The 24,641-nt window shown below is 38.0% G+C and overlaps 1 protein-coding gene across 3 annotated transcripts in view; it reads left to right on the forward strand.

The window, feature by feature from the left end:
- Positions 1-23,523, forward strand: part of aff4 (ALF transcription elongation factor 4) — a 38,449-nt gene extending 14,926 nt beyond the window's left edge. For 2 of the 3 annotated variants that reach the window (XM_087806831.1, XM_087806830.1), the window contains exons 2-21: positions 794-923; positions 5,775-6,575; positions 7,930-7,968; positions 8,121-8,207; positions 9,547-9,574; positions 9,650-9,713; positions 9,943-10,035; positions 11,774-11,918; positions 12,776-13,529; positions 13,607-13,746; positions 14,294-14,379; positions 15,322-15,556; positions 15,779-15,876; positions 17,201-17,264; positions 18,472-18,608; positions 18,685-18,756; positions 19,547-19,640; positions 19,707-19,750; positions 19,818-20,032; positions 20,106-23,523. In XM_087806831.1, coding sequence (XP_087662957.1) covers positions 798-923; positions 5,775-6,575; positions 7,930-7,968; positions 8,121-8,207; positions 9,547-9,574; positions 9,650-9,713; positions 9,943-10,035; positions 11,774-11,918; positions 12,776-13,529; positions 13,607-13,746; positions 14,294-14,379; positions 15,322-15,556; positions 15,779-15,876; positions 17,201-17,264; positions 18,472-18,608; positions 18,685-18,756; positions 19,547-19,640; positions 19,707-19,750; positions 19,818-20,032; positions 20,106-20,233 — 3,450 coding nt within the window. In that variant the 5' untranslated portion in view covers positions 794-797 and the 3' untranslated portion in view covers positions 20,234-23,523. Of the gene's footprint in view, positions 1-742; positions 924-5,774; positions 6,576-7,929; positions 7,969-8,120; positions 8,208-9,546; positions 9,575-9,649; positions 9,714-9,942; positions 10,036-11,773; positions 11,919-12,775; positions 13,530-13,606; positions 13,747-14,293; positions 14,380-15,321; positions 15,557-15,778; positions 15,877-17,200; positions 17,265-18,471; positions 18,609-18,684; positions 18,757-19,546; positions 19,641-19,706; positions 19,751-19,817; positions 20,033-20,105 lie in introns of those variants that run through there. The other variant, XM_087806832.1, reaches the window with a different exon arrangement.
- Positions 23,524-24,641: the final 1,118 nt, after the last annotated feature.

A 24,641-nucleotide genomic window follows, 5' to 3' on the forward strand; every position in this document is an offset into this window, starting at 1 on the left:
ATATATATATATATATATATATATATACTATAGAAGGGGGTGGGGGGACATTTTCTCACGAGCCACATTATAAACTGTGGCTGTTGTAGGCAAACGAAATATGAATGGTGAAAATGTGAGTAACGCAAACATATTTAAAATAATAGTTACAATTATCTCATTGCAAATGTTATATAAAGTTTAACTTGTAATGAGTAATACCGATGGAAACAAAATAAAATTAGCTGTCAGACTCAGAAACATTTCTGCACAATTAGTTTTTCCTCATGAGGGCCACATGTGGCCCCCGGACTTTGCCCACTTTGCGGACTTTAATCTATAGTGTCGTATGACCCTATATCCATTTCTTTTTTTTTAATCTGTTAATTCCTAGGGTTTTGTGAACTTGACAACATGTTACTGTTCAAACATCCAGTCAATCCTGTTTGTCTGTTTTTCACCTGCTGTGTCTCACTGGACGTTACTGTAGCACTTTTATTACAGCGCACAAAGAAAACCAATATATATTGCAGTTGAATCCGTTTTTTTTTTTTTTTGCATCGTCACTTTGTGTGTGAAAATAGCAACGGTACACTCTTTTTCAGCCGACACACTCAAAAGCCACGTGTCGTTTACATCCTATGAAACCGTTGTGAAATGTGACCCCACAGGCAACTTGGTCAATTAAATGTATTCTGTGATAGACTGTAAGGACCTGATCAAGATCGACAAAGTCCTCTTTTTAGATGTCAGGAGTAGCACCGGCTAAATTAGAAGTTGCTTATTCTTCTTCTTTGTTTTTGTTTTTTTTTAGCAACATGACCAGTGAGGACCGGAATGTGCTCCGACTGAAAGAAAGAGAAAGGAGAAATCAAGAAATCCTGCAGGGAGGAGGAGAGGCGTTTTCAGCAAATTCCCCACTCTTCCGTGAACCTTACAAAGTGGTACGTTTGTTCACCTCGCATTCACTTTGCACAATTATGATAATGCGCTCCATTGGGGTTCCCCCCGCTGGTGCGTGAGCTTCCACCGACGCAGCTTTGTTTGTACTCTTCTGTCGTTTGTTTCTAGCCGACTGTCGAAGGAATGGAATTCCTTTTTTGTTCGTGGGGTCTCTCATCTCAATTGTCATGAGCCTCTATGCATTTTTATCTTTACATTAATCTACTGGTAAATAAATAAATACAGTCCCATGTATACATATTTGGACACATTCTGTCGGATCATTATAATCCCTTTTAGGGCTGCACGATATTTAAAATGAGTGCGATATTCTCTTTTGTCGTCTACAATTGCAATATCGATATTAATGCGATATTTTTTTTGTTTAACCTACAAATGTAATGAGTTTTCAAAAAAAGTCAAACTAAACACAAACAATAAATACACAAATCAATGTGAATACTTTAAAACATAGAAAGGCAATTACATAATATTTACACAATCACTCAATCATTTTTGATATTGTATTTATTTGCATTTTATACATTTACTTGTTGAATATGCAGGTTATTTACCTGCAGAAACATTTAATTTGAACTAAAAGTGCACAAACAATTCTGCCTTTCCAGCACAGTCTTAACACAAGTTTCATAAATCTCTGGAATTGCAATTTGGGAGAAATATGTGCGAGAAGGCACCTTTACCAGTCTTCTGTGCAGTTGTTGACTTGATATGATGCGTAAAGGTGCTTGTGGTGGTTCCTAAGGTGGCTTTGTAGATTTGTAGCGTTGCCCCTCAGCAGAGAACATGTTTTTGGGATTCGTCGTCTGTATTGAAACCGAAATAAATCCAATTCCCTGAGGTAGCGTGTCTTCTTGGTATAGGCAGCTTTTATCGGAATTTCTCCTCGTCTTCCATCACGCTTGTTTACTACACATGTTCTCCGCTGAGGCAGAGAGTGTGCTGGTTCTGGCCAATAGCGACGCGGCATCTAGGGACCACAGGCATTTTAGGTCGCGTCTGATTGGTTGAAGTGCACATTTAAGAAATGCTTGATTTAGACAATAAATAATTATAAATGATGGCACATGTTTTTGTATATGTATATCGCACCAGCCAACATCGCAATATCGATATTTTTTCGATATATCCTGCCACCCTACTCCCTTTATAGATTTACAAATATTCTAAGTTATAGGTTTTATATTTTAAAATTTGATCAGATGTCTTTCAAACAGATTTCCACAATGTATGCTAAGGAACACTTATAAAAGAAAATTAATAAAATTGAATATGCACAACTCCAACACTATAGGGAGCCAGAAACATTATTTTTAAACTATAGTTAATGGCTTTTACACATCTATATATTATTTTAAGTTAAGTAGTTTTTTTTTGTATTTTTTGACGTAATATTGAAATGCACATTTCTGTTTCACTGCGTACTCCCTCGATACATTGCAGAATTTGTTGATGGTATATTTCACCAGATTACTCGGTTGATCTTAAGGTTTTAAATTTTTTATTTTTTAAATGCGCATTATTTTTCAAATTAATGATAAATAATGTTAATAAAATTGAAAATAGCGAAAGAATATGTTGGAAAAAAGGTATTTTTTAAATTTCAATTGCAGAAAACGACATTGTTAATAAAGTCTAACACACACGTGTATGAAAAGCTGAATGCAGTGAGACGGAGAGAGAGGGAGCGCAGGGTAGGGTTTGGAGTTTTATTGGCCTATCGACATCCAATTATTTCGATGGGTCACTAAAAATGATTTTGTGAATGTCGGGAAGTAATGCCAGATAAAGGTCACGGTAAAGTAGAATCTTCTTGCGTCGCACTGACCCCTCCAGGCACCCTTTTACAATCAGCCATATATTAATGTACATTTACATCACGTCATAACCGTCTGAGCCGTGAGGCATTTTTCCATGACATCATCGTGATGTAATTGGTACTTTGTTGAATTCCACATGACATGACTCGTCCGCTCTTCTTTAATAACACGTTAACGCCGGCTTCATGGGGAAGACGATTTGACGACCTCGCCATGTTTTACGCTCGCTTGTTAACAACCGAGCAAAGTCTCGTTCCCTTTCCCGCCGTCCCCTGAAGACGCACCAACTATAGTGGGAGGCCAGTGCACTCCTGCCCGGACACTCTAATTTGCAAAGAGGATTTGGCTTCTTGGGATTGCTCTGATCTTTTCCACTAACCAGATTTCAAGCAGTTGTAAGTGGCTCTCCTTTCTTAGCTGGTATAGTGGCTGTTAAAGCGACAGAGCGGAATGTGTCCTGACGGTTACGGATAGAAAGTGGACCAGAGGTGAGCGATGATGAGCGCCGCACTCTGTTGTCTTATAATTAAGACCCAAGGTCGGAGGAGGCTCTGGAACTAGGACAGATGCTTATGAAAGGTATAAATCTCCGCGTTGAAAACGAAGGGCTGCGTCTCAGAGGCGCGATCTTTTTCTACGTCTCTTCGTCTTCAGCTTGTCTCGCTCTTATGTAAGCTTTGTTTTGTTTTTTTCTTCTTCCCCCTTCCCTCCGTCATGCTTCACTAAGTGGAAGTTTACTGTGATCGGTGCTGAAGGCCATGTGTGCTCACAGCTGTGGCCTCCAGATGTAGTCCAGTGCTCTTTTAGGGTACAGGGAACACACACACATACACATCACACACACACACTCACACACACACACACACACACACACACACACAGGGAGATCATACGTTATTCTACCCTTTTCGTGTTCTTCTCACCCACTCATGCAGAAAAACATGCACATTGATACACACATAATACACTCGTATCTTTTCCTTTGTCTCCGTAATGCAGCCACATTGACATCTCACCAGAGGACAATTACGTTTCTTACACATAAACTCACATCTTTTCCTTTGTCTCTTTAATGCAAATCTCACACCTAAATGCACTTTGTACTTTTATCCTACATTAATTCCATGGGAACACTTTATATATATATATATATATATATATAAAAAAATAAAATGAGTAATTTGGATTTCCCTGTTTTTAAAGTTATTTTATTCAACAGACTTTAATTTTAAACATGTTAAAATGTACATTTATTTGAGCTTATGAGACGTCTTCCCTTAAGACAACACTCACTAATGACCTGAATAGCTCCCATACTGCTTTGCCACCCAGCCAACTAATCACATCGGTCAATCTATTTTGACATCGGAACATGGAGGTAGAATTTAAATACTGTATCGGAGTCAGTTGTCATTAAAAAAGAGCAGTGTGTAGTCATCATGGGAGTTCATTGTAAGTAAGCGGGTGCGGTAATTATTGCCTCCCAACAAATGCTATGGTTGGTCATCTGTTGTTCAAATCAATTACCTGTTTGCAGCAGTGTGAACAATGGCAAAGAACTTTCCTGACTGCAGTGTTTGACTGTAAAACTTAAATAGTTTGGTTTATGTCACAAAAAGTCACGCAAAAAAAAAGGTAGTTTCGTTCGTGACCCATGAGCACTTTGAAAGCAGTGTGGGGTCAGCACAACTCAATGAGATGAAAGCGCCTTTGCTTTCCCCCTGTGATCTATTCCTGCGCGGCTGTAGCTCATTTTTGGGAAGAATGGTTCCTAGACGGCAGGAAAAACACCACTTGAAGACCAAAGGAAGCATGTTCAACTTTATGCACCTTCTCCCCTGCTCACAATCAACCCAAGCGACATGAAAGGGATTCCAGGGAGGTTATACATCATGGGAGTTCAGTAAATACTGCTCTCCATGTAAATATTAGCCAAGGTTTATTCGACGTCTTGAAATAATCCAAACGTTCACCTTGGTTTGAAGTTAGAACAAAGTCAATTTTCTACTGGACCAAGCTATTGATTGAATATCTTGCCACAGACTGTAGCATACTACGATATAATGTGATACTGTGGGATGAACAGTATATTGGGTGTCTTAAGTATTTTAATTGCAGGAAAACTGCATACTAAATACAATCTTTCAAAAGAATTGACACAAGTGAAATAAAGTACATTCTCTATTTTTAATCAATACAGGGCTGTTGAATTTTTTATATAGTTATCATGAGAAAAAAAAACCTGCAATGTTTTAGTATATTGCTATTTTCCTAATATCCCTTACTTAAAAAAACACACTGGAGACTGTTGAGTTGGTAGAACTCTTTTTTTCTTTCCTTATTGCCGACTCCTACTGTACTTGTACACGAGGGATGACGTCGAGCAGAACAGAATCTTGATCCATTTTTAGGACTGCATCTCTGATATCTTTGGTCCCTTCAGCCTCAAAGGAACTTAAAGATAGCGGGAGAAAATGTAAGGCTGTTGGTTCAAGGTCGGTTCATGGCAAATTGTGGAATGGAATGAAGATCAAAAATACTTTTTTTTTACTCTCTCCCGTATCTAAAATAACCTCACTACTGCCACAGGCGGGTACAGAATCTCATCAGACTTTTATATCTAAGAAGTTAGTACCTCTGCCAATAAAATTTTATTTTAATTGACGTTGTGATAACTAGCAAAACAAGCGAACATTAAGACATTTTAAATCAACCAAAATAAATGTGATTTTGCTGACAGAATGCGTTTTACTTGCTCAACACCACATCATAGCGAGGGACTTGCGTTGAGCTAAAACAAATCATTGATCAGTTAAATGTTTTTGTTTTATTTATTGCAATTTTTTTATAAACTCAAGTGAAATGGGCTCCTTGGCAGAGGTATGCCTTGCATTTGTGACTTCCCTAGATGAAAGATTGTGTTCATAATTCTTAAGATTAAAGGTGATTTCTATATTACTATATCCTTTTATCTTATCATCTCACAAACAAGGGTTCTCTTTGTGTCCACAGACTAGCAAAGAAGATAAACTATCAAGCCGCATCCAGAGCATGCTGGGAAACTACGACGAGATGAAAGAGCCGATTGGTGACTCTCTTCCCAAACTGACAAACAAACCCTCAAACAGCTCGTCTTCCTCGGAGGAGAAGTCAGGCCCGCCTCTCTTCGGTTCGGACCAGCGCCGCGTCGGTGGCGGAAGCCAGAGCAGCAAGTGGACTCCTGTCGGCCCCGCAGCAGGAGGATCCTCGTCCCAGTCCCAAAAACGCTCGGGCCTACAGGGCGCGCACAATAGCCAAAGGGGCACCGGTGGCAGTAGCGGCAGCAGCAGCAGTAGCCAAAGACACGGGGGAGAGGTGCGGGAAAAGAAATCCAGTAAACACAGTGGGGGCTCAGAACACTCGAAGTCTCACACATCCAGTCCTGCCAAGGGTTCACTAAGTTCCTCCAGCAGTAACAGCCACTCGCGGAGCTCCCTGTCCGCCGAGCAGCACCACGGCAAGGAGCGTTACCGGTCCAAGTCCCCGCGAGACAGAGAGGGCAACTGGGACTCGCCCTCACGGGTACACACCTCCTTCCCCAGTGGGCAGCACTCGAGTCAGGCCTTCCCTCCGTCGCTCATGTCCAAGCCCAGCTCCATGCTGCAGAAACCCACCGCTTATGTGCGGCCTATGGACGGCCAGGAGACGGCGGAACCCAAGAGTTCGCAAGCAGAAAGCTACAGCGGGCAGTCGCACAGCAGCACCATGGGAGAGATGAAGTCCAACGGCAAAGCTTCGCTCACCAAACTCAAGATCCCATCGCAGCCTGTGGAGGTAAAGATTTATACTTCTCAGTGCTTCTGGGATATTTCATTTTTTGTCATGGGGTGACGCATCATCTCCAAACATTAACATTATCTCTTACAACGTCAGTACCTCGGCACCTAAAAATGACCTTTGAACCATCATTTTTACTCTTACTAGAAGAATTGTTGACGTAGTCTCTGATCCTTTTCCTTAAACACTAGCATCTCAATACACAGACGTGTGGGTGGTAGATTTGCACCTGCTTTAGCTTCTTTGGCCCTCAAAAAAATTAAAAGTAAACATTCAAATCAAAAAAAGATATCATTATATATCAAAAAAGAAGTCGTATACATAAACTTGATGCTGTATTGGTATCCTTTTTCATTTTCCGTTTTGTTTTTCTGGCATTTATGATCGTGATGACGACAGTCTGCAAATGTGTAGATTTCAGAATTTATGGTTTATAAAAGTGAATCATTAGGTTTAAAGATGGTCAATAACATCACAGTTGGGTTAGCTGTGTTGATAACAAGCATAAGCTCTCACATCAAAACAACAACAAAAGTGACAATGAATCTCTACATGACCCTAGAAAGAAACATTTATTCACCTTAATATAAATAATTTGACGCATACTGATTTGATCATCGTGAAAATACTCCTAACATACATGTCATCTTAATGTAAACGTCGTCGTCTGTCTTGGCTGTAAACCATTACGCTAAGAGAAAGGGTCGATCTCTTAGCGATCGCAATGACATGATTATAGCATCTTGGACCAGAGTGAAAGGATGATGTGTTTCCATGTATATCCTTTTCTTTGAGTTATTTCCTTTGATCTATGTTCTTTATTTCTGCATTTTGTCATCCCTTGCCCTTTGTTCTTTTTATTTGACTTTGTTCTGCTTCTTGTTTCTATGATACTATAGTCTGCTGTGAACTGGAAACCCAATTTGTCGAAGTCTCCGGAGGGATTAATAGAGTCCATCTATCCAATCTAATCTAATGTCTTGCATGATGCTGTGATCATGTCAGTTTTATCCTTAACTTTAATGGGACTGTCAAATTCATGAGGGAATCTATATATCTTTGTATTAAGACATAAGGTAAAGTGAAACTGTAAGCACTTCCATTGCCTTATAAACACACTAAGTGCACTTAACTCTTTATCTTTTTAATTTCATGACGTGTCAGTCCACTCGTGTTGTGCTCTGGTAAACGGCTCAAGTGCTTGTTTTCACTAGAGGTGTTCTACACGAGCCACAGCAACCGGTCTTTGTTGAACTTGCTCATAAAATTCCGACAGGATGACTCATGTTACTGAAAATGGAAACTCATGTCCATTGTGAACACGTGCTGAATGTGACGCTTCTCTCTTCAGGGATCTGGTGACGCCAACTGTGTCGATGAGATTCTAAAGGTGCGTATATAAAACGATAACTTGTCGAGCTCTACCCTCGTGAGACATCTCGAGCACGACGAGTTCACAAAGAATGTTTTGCCTCCATCACACCTTGAAATTCAACTCCACATTTTTGTCTTTTTCCATCTGCATGTTTTTCCTCCTTTCAGGAAATGACTCAGTCGTGGCCCCCTCCACTGACAGCCATACACACCCCCTGCAAGACTGAGCCCTCCAAGTTTCCATTCTCTACCAAGGTTGGAGAGCCACTGTTGATTCATTAGAATAAACATAACAAGTCTGTAGTTCTGAAAGAAAATTGACTAAATGTACTTGATTTCAATGCTGTCACAGGTTTAAAGCTCTCTGTTAATCCCTTGTAAAAGAAAAGAAATATTGAAGAAGTTAAACCCAAATTATCAATGCTGTAATATGTAGGATTATGCGATTTATCTTGATTCATTTGTTACAGTCTACTTTAGGTTGTTTTTTTTTGAGGGGGGGGCTGATCTAATTTAGTATTTAATATTTTAAATACAAAACAATACAGCATTATTGAACTCCATCTATTCAAGCCTGTTTAAAACTATAAGTACTTTTTTGTCTAAAAGATTTTGATCTGCCATAATAATAATAATAACAAAAATATAAATATATATTACAGAAAATAAATAACTGAATAGATATGATTTATTTTATTTATCTTCTAGTGTCATCTTAAACCTTTTGATCATCATCGTTTAACTTAATTAGCCATCTTGTTTTTTTTACAAAATGATTTTACCATTTCAAGTATCTAAAATTGTCAAAAGTTAATCAGGGAAACTATAAAATAAAACTAAAAGTAATTGAGTAAGGTAAGGTAAAACTTTATTGAGATTGTTTTTTTCCAGTAGCCAATACATACAGCAATTTTTTATATAAAAATAATAATAATAATTGATAAATAAATCAAAGTAAAATAAGAACAAGAGAAATAAAGAGAAAGAACACAATTACACAATTTAAGTCTAAAGATAAAGACAAAGAACATAGATCATAGAGTATGCATTTTTTTTTAAATATGTTTGCAAGCTGTGGTTTGAAAAATGTATATAATTTGGTTTTGGCTAGCATTGATCAATGAGTCCATAAAATTAAAATAAATAAATAATATTTAAAGTAAAACTTTTTGCCTCTTTGGTGAAAGAAGCGGGTCAATAACGGCTCCTGTTAGTGTATGACAATGTAACACACTGTTAATGTTTAAGAAGGTAATGTAACGCATGCTGAGTATCAATAGTTTTATTTTTTATCAACTCCAAATGATGGAATTGTCCAACTAGTTTTCCCAATGAAACACAACGATATCAGTGTTTTCTAAACCCAAGAAAGTTGAAGACAAAAAGAAATCAGGAAATAAGTACGGCTCTGCTGCTTCTCTCTAAACCTGTGGCTTAGACCAGATTTCCTCAGTAATGAATAATTGATGAGTGTCTCTACCAAAAGAGAACTGTATGGTTTGTTATGCTATAAAGCAGGTTCGTGGTTAAATTGATGGCACATGGTTACATTATAAAAATCTGTTTGATAAAACCCTTTTTCTTTGTCTTTCAGGACTCGCATCCTTTTCCAAGTGTACACAGTAAGTATCCTAGATCCCTTGAATGACTTCAAAACAGTGCTCCAAGTATTGACCGAGGATAATTGTTTATTTCAGAGCGAGGAAGTTCTTCCAAAAGCTCCAGCAGCCACCAGTCTAAAGCCTGTGATGACCAGCCAACGTAAGTCGTCTCCTCCCCTCTCTTTTTTCCCCCCGTAGTTTTTCCCGGATTCATGCAACATAAAGCAGAGTATTACAGCAACAAAGTAATCTAAAATTACCAGACGTGCACAAGAAGACCTTATTATGCTTTCGAGACTCCAGCCGGCAACTACAAACTGCAGCAATTACACAGCTGTAATAAAATAAGTAGACTTAAGATTAAATTATGTTTACTTCCTGTATCTCAGTATGCTGGAAGATGACCTCAAGCTAAGCAGCAGCGAGGACAGTGATGGAGAACAGGACTCTGCCAAGAATGCCTCGAGAAACACATCAGCAAGGTAGAGCGCAGTTAATTGACTTTTAATAGTTTACTATCTCTGTTATTTAGGCCACAGAGTAGAGCTGCACCACGCAAGAGACACACCCTCCTGTTGTCATATATATATATTTATATATATTCAAGCCGCTCATCTGTTCTGCTGCTCATGTCCAACATTCCCACTCGGCATACATTTCAGGGTCAGTCCATCTTCATTTAGAAGGAACCACCAAGTCGTGGACAAGGTTACAATAAAGTGAACAAGGAAACTGGATTATGATTGAAAGTCGTATATAAATCTCTGGCACTTCCTTGTTTGGTTTCCGCCATGCTTAAGTGCTAATTACTCCAAACACGTGTCATGAAAGCAGCACTTTGTTTTATGAATTCAAGAACAAATTAATTTATTATGCTGTTTCCTTGGACTTATTAGCATCAATAGCATCTTACATGCCTCTTATTTAGGATTACTTTTGTATTCTGTGTTGAAATGTTGAAATATTTTGGCTCGCGTGGTGTCTGCTCAAGTTTTGCTTCAGCTTTGTTAGCGTAGCTTCACATTTCATGATGTTTGTGTGTGTGTGGAGAGAAAATGTTTGTTACAATTAACCAATTGTTGTTGGAGCTGGGGTTGTTAATGGAATATTCACACAGGTCTGTCCTGACCATCAGATTTCTTCTTTCAAAATGTAACTTTAAGTTATATCTCTTTAATACTTTTTAATTAGAAATGGATGAAATGGAAAAAATGATACAGTTAATATTAATTTATACAGTATATATGTTTTTATATTTGATAAATACACTTGTCAGTAAAACTGGAATCGACATTTCCAAAAAACAAATTAAAAAAAAGTATCTCTGGGAAAAAATACACTTTGTTAATAAGTATAGAAAATGGAAATTAGCTTTGTTTTTAAAAAGCAATATAAGAAAATGCATAATGAAATTTTTAATTAAAAAAACAACAAAATATTCATGTTTGAGTCCAGAAAATATTATCATTTGTTTAGGTAAACTTTGTCTTGAATTATTTTCTTTTCTTTTAAATGGAATCTATAATAACAATGACTTATTAGAAAACCCCTATTTCAATATCACAACCAAAACTATATAATAGGAAACTATAGAACAGGTTTCCATGCCAAGATCGACAGATTAGGGGGGAATTAATGCAGACGCCCTTAAGCTTATTAATATCGAATAAAAGTTTGTTCTCCACTTTGGAGCTTAATAAAGACCATACTTACTCTATTTACTCTGCATCTTCTCACTTTCATGATGATGGGTTGGTAACTTTTCATCTCGTGCACACAAGAGTATCTCAATTTGTGCCTAAACAAATTCACATTTTGGACGAGTAGCTTTTCATGTTTAGCAGTTTAGCTGTGTAAATGCTCCGAAAGGAACTGAGTTATTTAAAGATCTGTCGGGATTGTCGCCTCAGCTGGGCCACTTAGCCTGCCCAAGTTAACTGATGATCCATGAAGGGGTAATATGTCATATTAAGGACCACCAAAACATGATGAAAAAAAGGGTTATACACATGATAGATTTGATTGGAGATGAGCTGTCTAGCCAGATTGCAACTGGTAAAATATATTTAAATCTAGTTATTTTTAGCCCACAAGGTTTCTCTTTGTCAACAGGGCTGCCGAGGTGTGTTGCTGCGTGTTTGTGTTGCTGACCACAAGTGAAATTGCAGCCTTAGACTCTTCCCGAGTGAACTAACAGTGTTTGACTCTCCTCTGTGACAGCAATAACAGTGAAGGAGCGGAGCAGTCAAGGGACGACTCCAGCAGCCACAGCGGCTCCGAGAGCAGCTCGGGCTCCGACAGCGAGAGCGAGAGCAGCACGACGGACAGCGAGGCCAACGAGCCCCGGAAACAAGCCTCTCCTGAAGTAATGACACGACCACGTCCGGACCGAGAGGCCATTTTGTATTACCTTATCATGTCTTTTGAAGGCTATAGAGTGGTCCCTAGTTTATTGTGGGGGTTACGTTCTGTAACCCCCCTGAATGTTTCTAATTCGGTGAGGTATTGACCGTTTAATTTTGAAGTTGCAACATTTATTTAACCTCATTTATTTGAACTTGCAAACCCAACATTGAGGTTGCAATCGCTCTCAGCGACCCTCTCTGTGAAGTTAACCTGAACATTTCCAGTAATGCTTTGCCGCCCAGCCAACCAATCACTTTTGACAGAACAACATAGACAAATAATTAAATAATAGCGACAAATCAGACTTATCTAAATAAAGCTGTGAATAGAAAAGTACCATGTTTTATTAGGAAAATCCTAGAAATGGTGAGAGCGCGAAAGGTAAACTCTAATTTGGCGAGGGACCACTGCTGCATCAGCAATTTTGACTATAAACACGGTCACTTGATGTTATTATATAAACATCTCCATTGGAATGTTTAGTAATGGCAGCTCTGCAATTGTAGTGAAACCTTTTTTTTCATATCTTTCTGTCATGTCACAAAATGAAAATGGGTACTTATTACCCATACTTATACTATAATGAAAATATTCAGTTTCAAAATATATTATAGTGGATGGATATTAGGTCATAAATATGAACTCGGCATGGAAATGTCCCACATATTTGGAGGCGCCTGAAGATAATCAGGACAAGCTGATGAATGAGAAATAAGGATTATCAAGAACAGAAATCTGAGTCGCACGAAGAAATCGTATGTTATTGAGTTTTATATATTGCTACGCTAACATCTTTGTTTCGACTGTGCCCTTTAGCCCGAACAGCCGATGGCCAACAAGTGGCAGCTGGACAACTGGTTCAAGAAAGCCAAGCAGTTCTCTCCGGCGTCTCCACTGGACAACAACAACGTTCCCACTAAATGCAAGAAAGAAGGAAGAGAAAACAGCTCAGGACGCAACTACGGTAGCCAGGGCGGGGGGTCCAAGGACTCCTCCGCGCCCACTCCAAGCCGAGACCTCCGGGTGGCACAGAAGGGCGGCGAGGGCAGCCGAAGTAGGCAAAAATCCCCGGCCCAGAGCGAGGGCAGCACGGGGAACCGGCGCCCCGTGGGCAAGAAACAGCCGAAGAAGTCGGAGAAGCTTCCAGTGGTGGAGGAACCCAAGGGCGGGCTGAGAGTGGAGAGCGAGCCCGCACAGGAGATTCCTCATCGACCCAAAGCTGCTACCAAGGGTCCTCGTAAGCCCAGCATCAAAAAAGAACCCAAATCATCTCCGCGGCCGACCGCCGCCGCCGTCACCGCCACCACAGACAAACGCAAACCAAAGGCGCCCACCAAGACTTCCCAGAAGTCTCGGGAGTTCATCGACACAGACTGTTCCTCCTCCGACTCGGAGGGCAACGACAGCATCCCGTCATCGTCGCAGACGCCCAAATACAGCGAGAGCATCCGGACCCCCGTCTGCGTGTTCTCGCCTATGGAAGAGAAGGAGCTGCTATCGCCGCTCAGCGACCCGGAGGAGCGGTACCCCTCGAGACAACCCCCGCAGCAGGTCCTGATGGTCAAGATAGGTCCGTCCACATCACAGAGCCCACTGCTCAACTCTCCGTGATTCACATTAAACTTTGTCTTTCGTCTTTTTTGTCAGATCTCAGCCTATTGTCTAGGATTCCTGGACGACCGTACAAAGAGTCCGCAGAGATTAAAGTGGAACGGGAGGACTCTCTGGACCGGGACAGCAAGCAGAGCTCTGAAAAAAGTTCCAGCAAGAACAAGAGGAAACACAAGGTGAATAAAAGTATCAAGCTGTATTTCATCCAGAGAGAGCAGTGATAGTTAAATGGTAATGGATATATATATATATATATATATATATATATTCATTAGTAAATCTGTTTGTAATAGAAAGTAAACACTCATTTGAGAGTGAACAATACAGTTCTATCTATAAAATTACGATGATAATAAGAAACTGTATGTGGCTTTATTTGAGTAAAAGTCGAACATTTTTAATTTCCTAAAATGGCTAATAAAAGCTTTTACTGTTTTTTATTAATTTAATATAAAGATTAAAATGATGGAAATATTCTGCCGCACTGTAGTAAAATGAAAAAATGTTGTATTTTTATTACAAACCTCAAATTTTATTCCGAATCATCCTTTACTTAAATAAAAAAAATATTCAACTGATGCAAAGGCTGATACAGAGAAGGGAATGAACTAATAAATGACAAGAGAAGACTTAATTGTGACGATAAACCAGTCGGGGGGGGAAAATACAAATGTGTTGCTCTTGTTTATTTTGTTTGTCGCCAACGCTCTTGTGTCTCATCAGAACGACGAGGAAGGCACGAAGCCGGAGAGCAAACGAAGCAAGCTGGAGGAGAAATCCCAATCTCATCATAAAAGCAGCAGTAAAGAGTGAGTATCCTTGTTATCTGCCGCAGTAAAACCTCCTCAGACTTCTTTCAGCACATTTATGGGAGCAAAGTGAGATAAACGTAACTGAAGACTCTTTCTTCTGAACTCATCAATGTGTCTTTGAAGATTTACGTTTGTAATTTAGAGCGTTGCTCGTATTGTTTCTGACAGAAATGGTCGAGCTTTAATCAAGTTTGTCATTTTAAGAAATTATTATCAGCATATTTATTAATCACTGTAATTATCAGATAAATACATAAAAAAAAGATCAGACACAAAGGATTAAAAATGAATTCCACTAGAACACAAAACTAAGTTGGTGGTTAAAAAATAAACACTTTGATTGTTTTTGAATAGAAACACAATACAATTTTTCTTTAAAATAATTCTTACATTTTCCAACAGACAATTATTATCAGCATATTTATTAATGACTGTAATTATCAGATAAAAGATCTTACATGAATGATTAAAAATGAACAACACAAATGTAACAAAGTATATAAATATATTATTTTTGTTTGAATAAAAATAAAATTTCCTTTTCTTTTTCCGTGACATTTAAAGAAACGACAATTAATAAATTAAATGCATATTTTTGGTTGTGTATGTTACTCATATTTTATCATTCTTTTATTCTGTATCAGTATATTTTTTAGAGCTTTAAAGCAGATTTAATTAATGTAACGCTTAATAAATAAAAAATGTATATAAACATTTTCTTTCTGTGGCTTTCATTGGTTCTTGGTTCACCTAAATGGCCCAGACAGAAACTCCAACTTGTTTAAATTAAATAAAAATGTGTGTTTTAAATACTCAACATACATTATTGTAATGTCGAATGTTGAGTTAAATTTTAGGTATTCATTGGAGTTATTTTTGTTTAGATGAAGTAACGAAAAATCCCAACTGGACTTCACATTTCTTCTTTCATCCCAACAGGTCTAAAAGATCTCTAGAGAAGAAGGAGGAACCGGCTCCTTCACCGTCCATGTCAGGACTCCAGCGGACGCCAAAGGCCGAGCATCCCGGTCGCAAGCGGACGGCCAGCCAGTCCTCCACCTCGCTATCCAGCGGGACGGGAAGCGGGAAGGAAGGAAGCCACAGCACCAAAGGCAGCTCCTCGTCCAAGCACCGCAAAGGAGAAGACAAGGGACGCAGCACACGCGACGGCAAGGTTGGCAACATGTTCCAGGAAAATCATCTTTTGCAATGTTGCATCATGTTTGCCGACTGCTCCTCGGGGAAGGTCAATAATAAGTTGCCATGAGACGCAGCGGAGAGGGAAACGAGCAACAAAGACGTTTGATAGTCACATTTGAGATAAAAAACAAATAAACATTTTTCTCATCTTCAAACCGCTCTTCCCTCGCTGAAATCATTACTGTTCTCTCCGCAGGAGAAACCTTCAAAGAGCTGCGATAACCAGCTGGCTGTGCCTCCGCTCTCCACGGACGGCTCCAAGTCTCAGAGATCCAAGCTGGTGTTTGAGGACAGGTAAGAGGAGCTCTTTCCACCCTGGATAACCCTGCAGCCCAACCGGCCTGGAGACGCGGGGGTGGCTTTTGAAGAGGGGAGGTGTGGGGATGTCACAAAGAGATTTGCCTGAGGAACTTAAATGTCTTACTTTTAATGTAATCACTTGAGGAATCTTACACTTCATATTGGTCTGGATTTGAATTAAAATGTATGTTGAACTTGAAGGTCAGTTTTGACTTGACATTTAAACAGTTTTACAGCAACATGAAGGTAGAACATGTGTGATCACCTGTGTCTATAGGTCCATCTGTCGTCAGATAATTTAATTTTTCTCCATTAAAAAATGTATTTTCCTACATTAATGCACACTTAAAATCCTTACATTTTATTTAAAAAAACACATTATAATCTGGTGTGTTTATTTTAAACTGCTTTTATTTAGTGAATTTGAATCAATTTTATTTAGTACACGGCGCTTAAAAGTCTGTCCAAATGTTTTATTAGGACTTTAATAAGTTATGAAATCTCATAATCTTGTGCGCTTTATGGCTGTGTAATAATCAAGGAGTGAATAGAAGAAAAAATAAAGTTTTATTGGATTATCATCTGGACCCACGAGACTTCTGAAGACGCACTTAAGAGCTTTGGCTCAAGTTCTCTTAACCCTTCTTTACCATGTTGTGCTCGTGAGTTTGTTTTTGAAGTTCAGTAAGTTGACGTGGATCTGTACTCTCAGTTTACTTTCCCAGGTTTACTTATTAACTACATTTTCTGTGCCTCGGACTGGTCTAATGTAAGCATTGTTTACGCAGTTCTACCTTCATGTTGGGGCTTAAATAAAGCAAAAAATGACAATAGAAGAGGCTTAAAAACAAATGAGGATTTTAAATAAACGTATTGCGTTGGAGGAACTTTTCAAGAGAACGTTTTCAAAAAAAAAAAAAAAATTCTGACTCTAATAACCATTAAAATGGAAATTTAATATATTTATTTAATGCCTCAAGTAGAGATGATAAGATGGTTGGGGAGACAAAACCTTAATATCAGTGTTCAAATCCGAACGTTATGCCCCCTTGTGCACACTGGTGGAAGGACAATTGACACAAGAAGCTGGTCTTCAAGACAAACAAGAAAGTGTAGTAAATAGTCCAGTAAACAAGCTCATGTTAATGGATAGTTTAGTAAAATCCATTAACATGGCAGTGTTTTGAGAAGATACTTCGTTACAACAAACTGATTGAGTGTTAAAGGGTCACATGGGTGTCACGACATGTTTAGCTCTCTTCTCTTTCACTCAGTAAACAATATTGAATCCGTCATGTCTTTGTGTGTCTTTGCTCAGGGTTCACTCTGCCGATCACTACCTGCAGGAGGCCAAGAAACTCAAACACAGCGCCGATGCACTCGTAAGTCTGTTTGTCTCGTTACATAACCTCTGGTGGAAATGTCTTTAGTCGCAACAAATGTCCGACTCCTGACTTCTGTCATCAGTGTTACACTTAAACAGTCAACTCTGAGCGGTGTAACGTGAGCAGCTGTTTCTATTTACCACAGCTGTGTGTCACCCTCTCACCTGGGGATTATCAGATAGTCGCCTGTTTTTTCCCAGTCAGTCGCTGCTAACCCGTCGTCATCCGCTTCACCGAAGAAAAACACGTTGTTGTTCGCAAAAAAAGTTGGACAACAAATAGTGTTGGAACTATAAATGGCTAATCTTCTGATGCTGCTTCTGGTGTTGTTTATTTCTTGGCTTATAGTTCAAATACACATGTTGGACCACACTTTGTTCTGCTACAATTAAATCAAGTCACTTGGGTTTATTGTGGTTTAATGACAGAGTACAGATGGTAAAACGCGTGCAGGTGTCGTTTACTATCACGTTATACACAGTTTATCTTTTTCTTGTCAATATTAATATGTTACTGAGGAGACACAATTTTTCGATTTTCTTAATTTATATGTTGTTCTTTTTTAAAGCATTTAATTGAGTTTTTTTCAGTCATTTCTATATCAAAAAAATTGATTCTATTTTTTAAGGCTTTGTTTTTATACATTCTATTGTAATCATCCTGCGTATTCCTTTAAACATTATTGTAGTTTCTGTACACTTGAGTGAATAAACATTAAGGAGTAGAATTAAAAATGTCAATAAAGGTTTAGTTATGTCAACCATCTGGATTGGGACTAGAACAAACTGACAGTTAAGGACGCACTTGAATTCTCATTAGCCAAAAATGCCTAATCATAAAAGTTAATTTGCTTTTTTTGTCTACTTGTCTAACTAGAAAAAGACGGATGAATATATAAAAATGATCATGTTGTTTGTAAGGTAATCTTAATTAAAACACAAGTACATGGACACGAACCAATGAGACGTGTGACAACACATTTTAAAGCGACAAAACCTAAGACTGAAAACATTGTTTCATTCCCCCAGTGACGGATCAATTAAACTGCAATGTTGTCGTTATTCTGTTACCAAATACAATTTTTGTTGTACTTAAATAGGTTGTTTGTTATAAAAACAATATAGCAAGTCAATCTAAGAAAGTGCTCGTAAAAGTGAAATATCTAATGAAGTTGTGTTTAACTTTTAATTTATATTATTTTTAGGTTGACCGCTTTGAGAAGGCGGTGTACTACCTTGACGCCGTCGTGTCCTTCATCGAATGCGGGAACGCTCTGGAGAAAAGTGCACAGGAGGCCAAGTCTCCGTTCCCCATGTACGCCGAGACCGTGGAGCTGATCAAGTAAGAAGTCTCACTGTGGTGTCGTCTTACGCAGTCAGATAAACATTATGACCATTGATTTTTGTTTCATTTCCAGGTACACTATGAAGTTAAAAAGCTCCATGGCTCCAGACGCCACTGCTGCTGACAAGAGACTCGCCGCGCTGTGGTAAGACAAGTTTGAACTCAACAGCAGAGCTTAGCAACGGCTTCAGTATTGTTTTGACGTGTTTCTGTTGCCACCTGCCGGAAAATCATTGCCATTGCAGTTCATACGCTTGAAATTTAAAAATCTTTCATTTGTTTTTAATTCACTTCTTTTGTAGCAAAACAATTAAACGTTTTTATTATTAGAAGATAAATGTGTTTTTAATGGTTATATTTCAGGAAAAATGTATCTTTATTAAAAAACATGTGTTTGTTTTTAATTTCAAGTGTTCTTTTTGTCGTTTGGAAATGTGTGTGTCACCGTATTTCACTATTTATTGATTATATTTTATGAAACTATTAACATTTGTATCTTGAGTGTAACCAAACCTTTGTAGAATAAGAATTGTTGACATTATTTTATTTTTTATTATATTTTTTCCCCCTTTTATATCCCTTCAAATATTTAGATTAATTAACTCATGGTGTATTTGCAACTCTCTATTGAGCTTTATATTTTATTAGTAGTTGGTTGTTTTAATAGTTTTGTTTTTCTTTGTTACTTGTTTGTTAATTTAAGAAATCCATCAATGTTTCCATATTTTATCTGTTTTTATTACTTTAATGAAAACATCCATGATATTGATATGATATTCTGTAATTAATGTTGGTATTTACATTTTTATAAGTTGGCATAATTATGTCTAATTAATAATATAAATGTTGTCTTTTCTCTGACGTGCATGTGTGTTTAGTAGCTCAGCGTTTCTGCCCGCTCATCATAAATCCATAATCATGTATTTTCCCTCCAGCCTGCGATGTCAGTCTCTTCTCTACCTGCGGTTGTTCAAGCTAAGGAAAGACAGCGCCCTGAAATACTCTAAAACTCTCACCGAACACTTGAAGGTACTTGCCTTTGCTTTCACTCGTGACCGAAGCTTCTTTTGTTGACTCGGTCCTTCTTCTCTACAGAATTCCCTAAGCAACACGCAGGCGCCCTCTCCTGGAATGGGAAAGTAAGTCACACCTGTTTAAGCTAAACTTTTGTCGCCGGACGTCTAAACATTTCTCTTGTCGTTGCAGCAAAGCGGCCGGGATGCCGTCGCCGGTGTCGCCCAAGCTCTCCCCGGGCACGGCCGGCGGCTACTCGTCGGTCAGCAGCAGCAGCGCCAGCTCTTCTGTGACCATACCTCAGCGCATCCACCAGATGGCGGCGAGCTACGTGCAAGTCACGACCAACTTCCTGTTCGCCACGGAAGTGTGGGACCAGGCGGAGCAGCAGTCGAAGGAACAGAGAGGTGAGCCTTTAAAGAACCACGCGCCACAAAAAAAATCATGATCTCCGGTCTAACAGTGGTTTTTGCCTTCCAGACTTCTTCTCCGAGCTGGACAAGGTGATGGGTCCTCTCATCTTCAACACCAGCACCATGACAGAACTGGTCCGGTTCACCCGGCAGGGGCTTCACTGGCTCAGGCTGGACGCCAAACTCATCCCCTAGCCGGGGGCCGCGTCCACACGCATATCTCCGACACTGTGTTCATAATCTACACCAGCTTGCCAAAAACACTGAGCAGCAGAGAGAGAACCCCCCTTTTGGTCGGCGCCACCCAGAGACAAGAGGAGGGAACTGGGGTGGGCCACAGACTTTTTACCCGCCTTCATCGTCGTCATCTTCTCAACCTCTCCCGGTAGAAGCGCTTGGTGAATTATTTATTATTTATTCACCGGGTTTTTGGTTTCTCGGCTACTTCTCCGCGACCACCAAAGGTGCTTTAAACTTGTCTCTTTATGGTTTTCGTGCCTTGTCTTTTGAGCTGCGGGAGTCGACGGCGAGACATCAGAGAAGAAAAACACTTTTTAACACTTTTAAATCGGTCTTAAAGCTGCGTTCACGCTGTTCATCTTACTCATGATTTATTTATTTTTTTTAATGTCAGAGAATCACTTTCTTTTTTTTATCCTATTGCAATTATTTTCTTTTACTCCACAACTAAATAATTCATTTTTTTTGTTCTTTTTCTCACTTTATCAAAATTTGAATGACGTTTTTTAACTTTTTTATGAAACACACGCAGTATTTAATAATAATTTAACCTACTATTTAACTATTTTATTTAAGAAGTCAAAGGAAAATGCTCATTTAAAATCTGAATCTTTTTACAATTTCAACGTGAACGTAGCTTTTGACGCAAACATTTTACTCTAAAATCACCTGACGGTGGCTTCAGTTTCTCTGGTCATTTTTATAAAAAAAAAAAACGCTTTTTTTTCCTTTTTTCCAAGTGAATTTTTTTCACTTTGTTCACTCAGAAAACTTCCGCCTCCTGCTCACGGTTCTCGTTCTCCGCTTGTTTACTCAGCAAGTATTTGTCGAAGTAACAGCAGGGAGTGTTTGAACGTCATATCCACCCATTCAATGCAGTCTTCAGGATGTGAGAGAAACTCATTTAAAAGGACTAACCGTTTTTAGTTTTTAAACCGTATATACGTTTATTTTTAACCAGCAAACGGATTATTTATTCTAACCATGACGTATGAGGGCCATTGAAAAGTACAAAAAAAGTCACGTGGTGGTTTGAAGGTCAAACATTTCTGGTTCAAAGATACACAAAAGGAATATATTTAGGTCAATTTAGCTTCACAACTATACAGATTTTTCTTTATTTTACAGACTAGTAATATCAGATTATACTACATATCTGCAATATTATCCTTATCTGCTTCATTAGCTCATTGTCCTGTATAGAGGAGGAGATAAATGTGAACTGAAATCTGTTTTATTTCTCTACAAATTTCCATAATGGGATCAAAAATACTCTCTAGAAAGCCGTCGTCTGAATCGTCACTAACCTTGACTTTGGTATCTTTACAATGAAGCATGGTACTGACCAAAACATCTGTTTTTAACTCTAAAATCCAGTTTCTGTTAGCCTTACTGTTATGCTTTCATTACCTTAAAGCCTTAAATAGAGGAGCAATTGACTTTCTAAGATGATGGCTGACCTACAATGTTGCATTAAATCAGAGGATGTATTATGATATTACAGAATCTTTCACCTTGAATAAATGATTCTGCTGGAAGTTAAATGTCACTTGTAACCTCATCAAGAATATTCAAAAACAGAAATGGGCTAAGAGAGAACATCTAGTGGAGGACTTATGACATGATTGATGAACTAATTTCAATAGAATAGAGTTTAATTAAACACTTTTACTACTTCAAAATGTGCTACAGAGAACATTTATAGAGCAAGAGAAGGATTTGGATGGAAAAAATACTACTAATTAAAGTATATTTAACTTCACTAAAAAGTAGTACTTAGAGAAAATTATATATTTTTGGAAACATCCTGCTGTTTCAAAAGAATATTAGCAAATTAAGAAGCTTAACATGAATGCTAAGAATGTGTATTTTTGACGTCAATCAGTTGAAAATGAAGAAATGATCCGTCTGCTGACATCTTTTCAATCCTTCAATGGTCCAAATATGTTTTAACTTCCACGACTAATGCAAACAAACAGGGTTCAAAGTGTTATTGGAAATGATCGTTGGGTTGAGATGACTTTTAAAAATTCTCTATAGATGAGATTATGGACATTTCTAGCACTTTTTCTTTCTGTCAAAAAGTGTCACCATGAACTGCACCGGTTCGGCCCAACATCGCTCCCGTTCTTCCCTCTTGCACTCTTCAACGCGAGCGGAGGAGAATCTTGTTTTAATCTATGCAGGATTTTTACTACACAATCTTGTTTGTGGAGATTTGTTTCTGCCTGTTTGACTCGAATGCCTTTTAGCTTTTTGCTAATTTTGTCTGGTTTTAGCCTAAATGTCTGTAAATATCTTTTTTTTTAATTTTATTTTACAACCAAACAGTGATGGCTTTTAGCCATTTTATACTTAAAATTGAAAAAAAAAAAAAAAAAAAAAGCTGGAGGCCACTTTTCTGGAAAGTTCACGTCTTCATACACTGGTACACTTTGTAAGTCGGCGCCTACAACTAATTTAGCATTTTATTTTTAACGCTTATTTATTTTTCTGCCCCTATTTTTGCTATTTTAACCATAAATGAAATGGGAGGGGGCGGGCGGGTGTAAATGTTTTCGGGGGGTGATGAGATTTCGCTGTAAGTAGTAATTAATATTAACTTGAATCCAGGGTAAGTGTCCACATGGAAGGCGTGCATGTTTCTATTTAAAAACAGATGTATAATTGTAAATACCACTTTTCTTTAAGGGTGAATTTCTATGACAGGTTTTTATTAAATTTTGAAAAAATGCTGTAAATATGTCAGATATTTTATGCACATTTTCGTTTTCTTCTGCGAAGCCGCCACATGTACAGAAGTAATTTTTTTTCTTTCTTTTTTTGGCTTCACAATCGGTCGTCTCTGTATTTGTCACAGATGAAAAGTCCAACGTGGATCAGTCTTACGTAAAAACCCGGCCGGGTTTTCTTCCTTCTGCGAATGTTTTTTAAAAATCCCCCGACGTCTTTTGAATCAAAGGTATTTCTCTACACACGGTAGCAGTTTCTACGGTATGTTCGGCGACGACCTCTTTTCTAAACCGTCGCCTGTACAGGATTAGTTTGAAGTGCGACGGCGATAGAGATGCTATATACGATGGATGCAATATTGATTAAAAGGTACTCGTTGAAAGTTTGCTCCTCAAACTTAGGTGATGTAATTTAAAAGCATTCTTGTGAAGTGAGTATTAATTGTGACTAATGAGAGTCTGTCCTATTCTTTGTATTTTGTCGTATTGAGAATAAAAATATATATGAACATGTTCGGCTTGCTTTACTGGATGAAGAGTCGTCTTTCTTCTCGGAGCTCGACAGGTGGCGCTGTTTCAATGCCGCGTTCGAGAACATAAAATGTTAAGTTAAACATAAAGAAAGAAATAATCTGGAAATATAATTAAAATAAAATAAATTCATAATTAATAAGCAAATGATTATGTTTAATGGAATCTCGACCGCAATCATTTTAAAACAATTTTGAATATACAGTTTTTTATATATTTATCTAGTAGTTTTTCAATTGTATCATACTGGTTATAGGTCACATTACAGCTGACAAAAAGTTGTACAATTATTTGTCTTGCAGTCATTATTTTACATCACAAAAACCTGGCATTTAAACAGGGGTATGTAGACTTTTATATCCACTGTAAAGATGGTGAAAATTGACATTAAAGATGAAAAAAAACGTTAAAAAAAGGAAATATAACTGTACAGGAAATAATTGGAATACATTTGTAAATAATGAGACAGTACGATTTTCTTATTGAAAATGTAGAATGGAACAAATGTTTTAATATAAAAGGAAGAACATTAATATGGAATGACGGCAGCACACAAAAAAGGGAACAATTTTAAAAACCCCAAAAACATAAGTTGGCTATTTCACTCACATCCTGGTTATTGACTCCCTCTACTGGACTTCCAGTTAATTTCAACCATTATTCTGGACAACAGTCTCTTTTATCTTTAAATAACGCTCTTCCTTTTTTTGCACAATTATACTCCCCAAATACTTTTTAAATATAAATGTATTTTAATTGTTTTTACTGTACACGCGCCTCTCTTTGTAACCACATTTTAAAAACTGAAGGTAAATACTCATCACTGATAACATTTTACCTACAATACAACATGTTCTGACAGTCTGCACAAACTATGTTTGACGTCAGAAGAAACAGTTTTTTGGGGGGGGTTTTAAGATATGGTCACTCGTGTTGATAAACAATTAACGTTTTAATACATAATGTTGAAATTAATTCTAAAAAAAATAAATAATAAAGGTTGGGGAAAAAAATAGATGTTGAATTAATATTTGAATATTTTTGCTTTTATTTAATTTTCATTCATGTAAACAGAAGCATTATTTGTTCTTTAATAACAT

The sequence above is a fragment of the Callionymus lyra genome, chromosome 14 (assembly GCF_982586985.1).
Source record: "Callionymus lyra chromosome 14, fCalLyr1.hap1.1, whole genome shotgun sequence".
Taxonomy (NCBI): domain Eukaryota; kingdom Metazoa; phylum Chordata; class Actinopteri; order Syngnathiformes; family Callionymidae; genus Callionymus; species Callionymus lyra.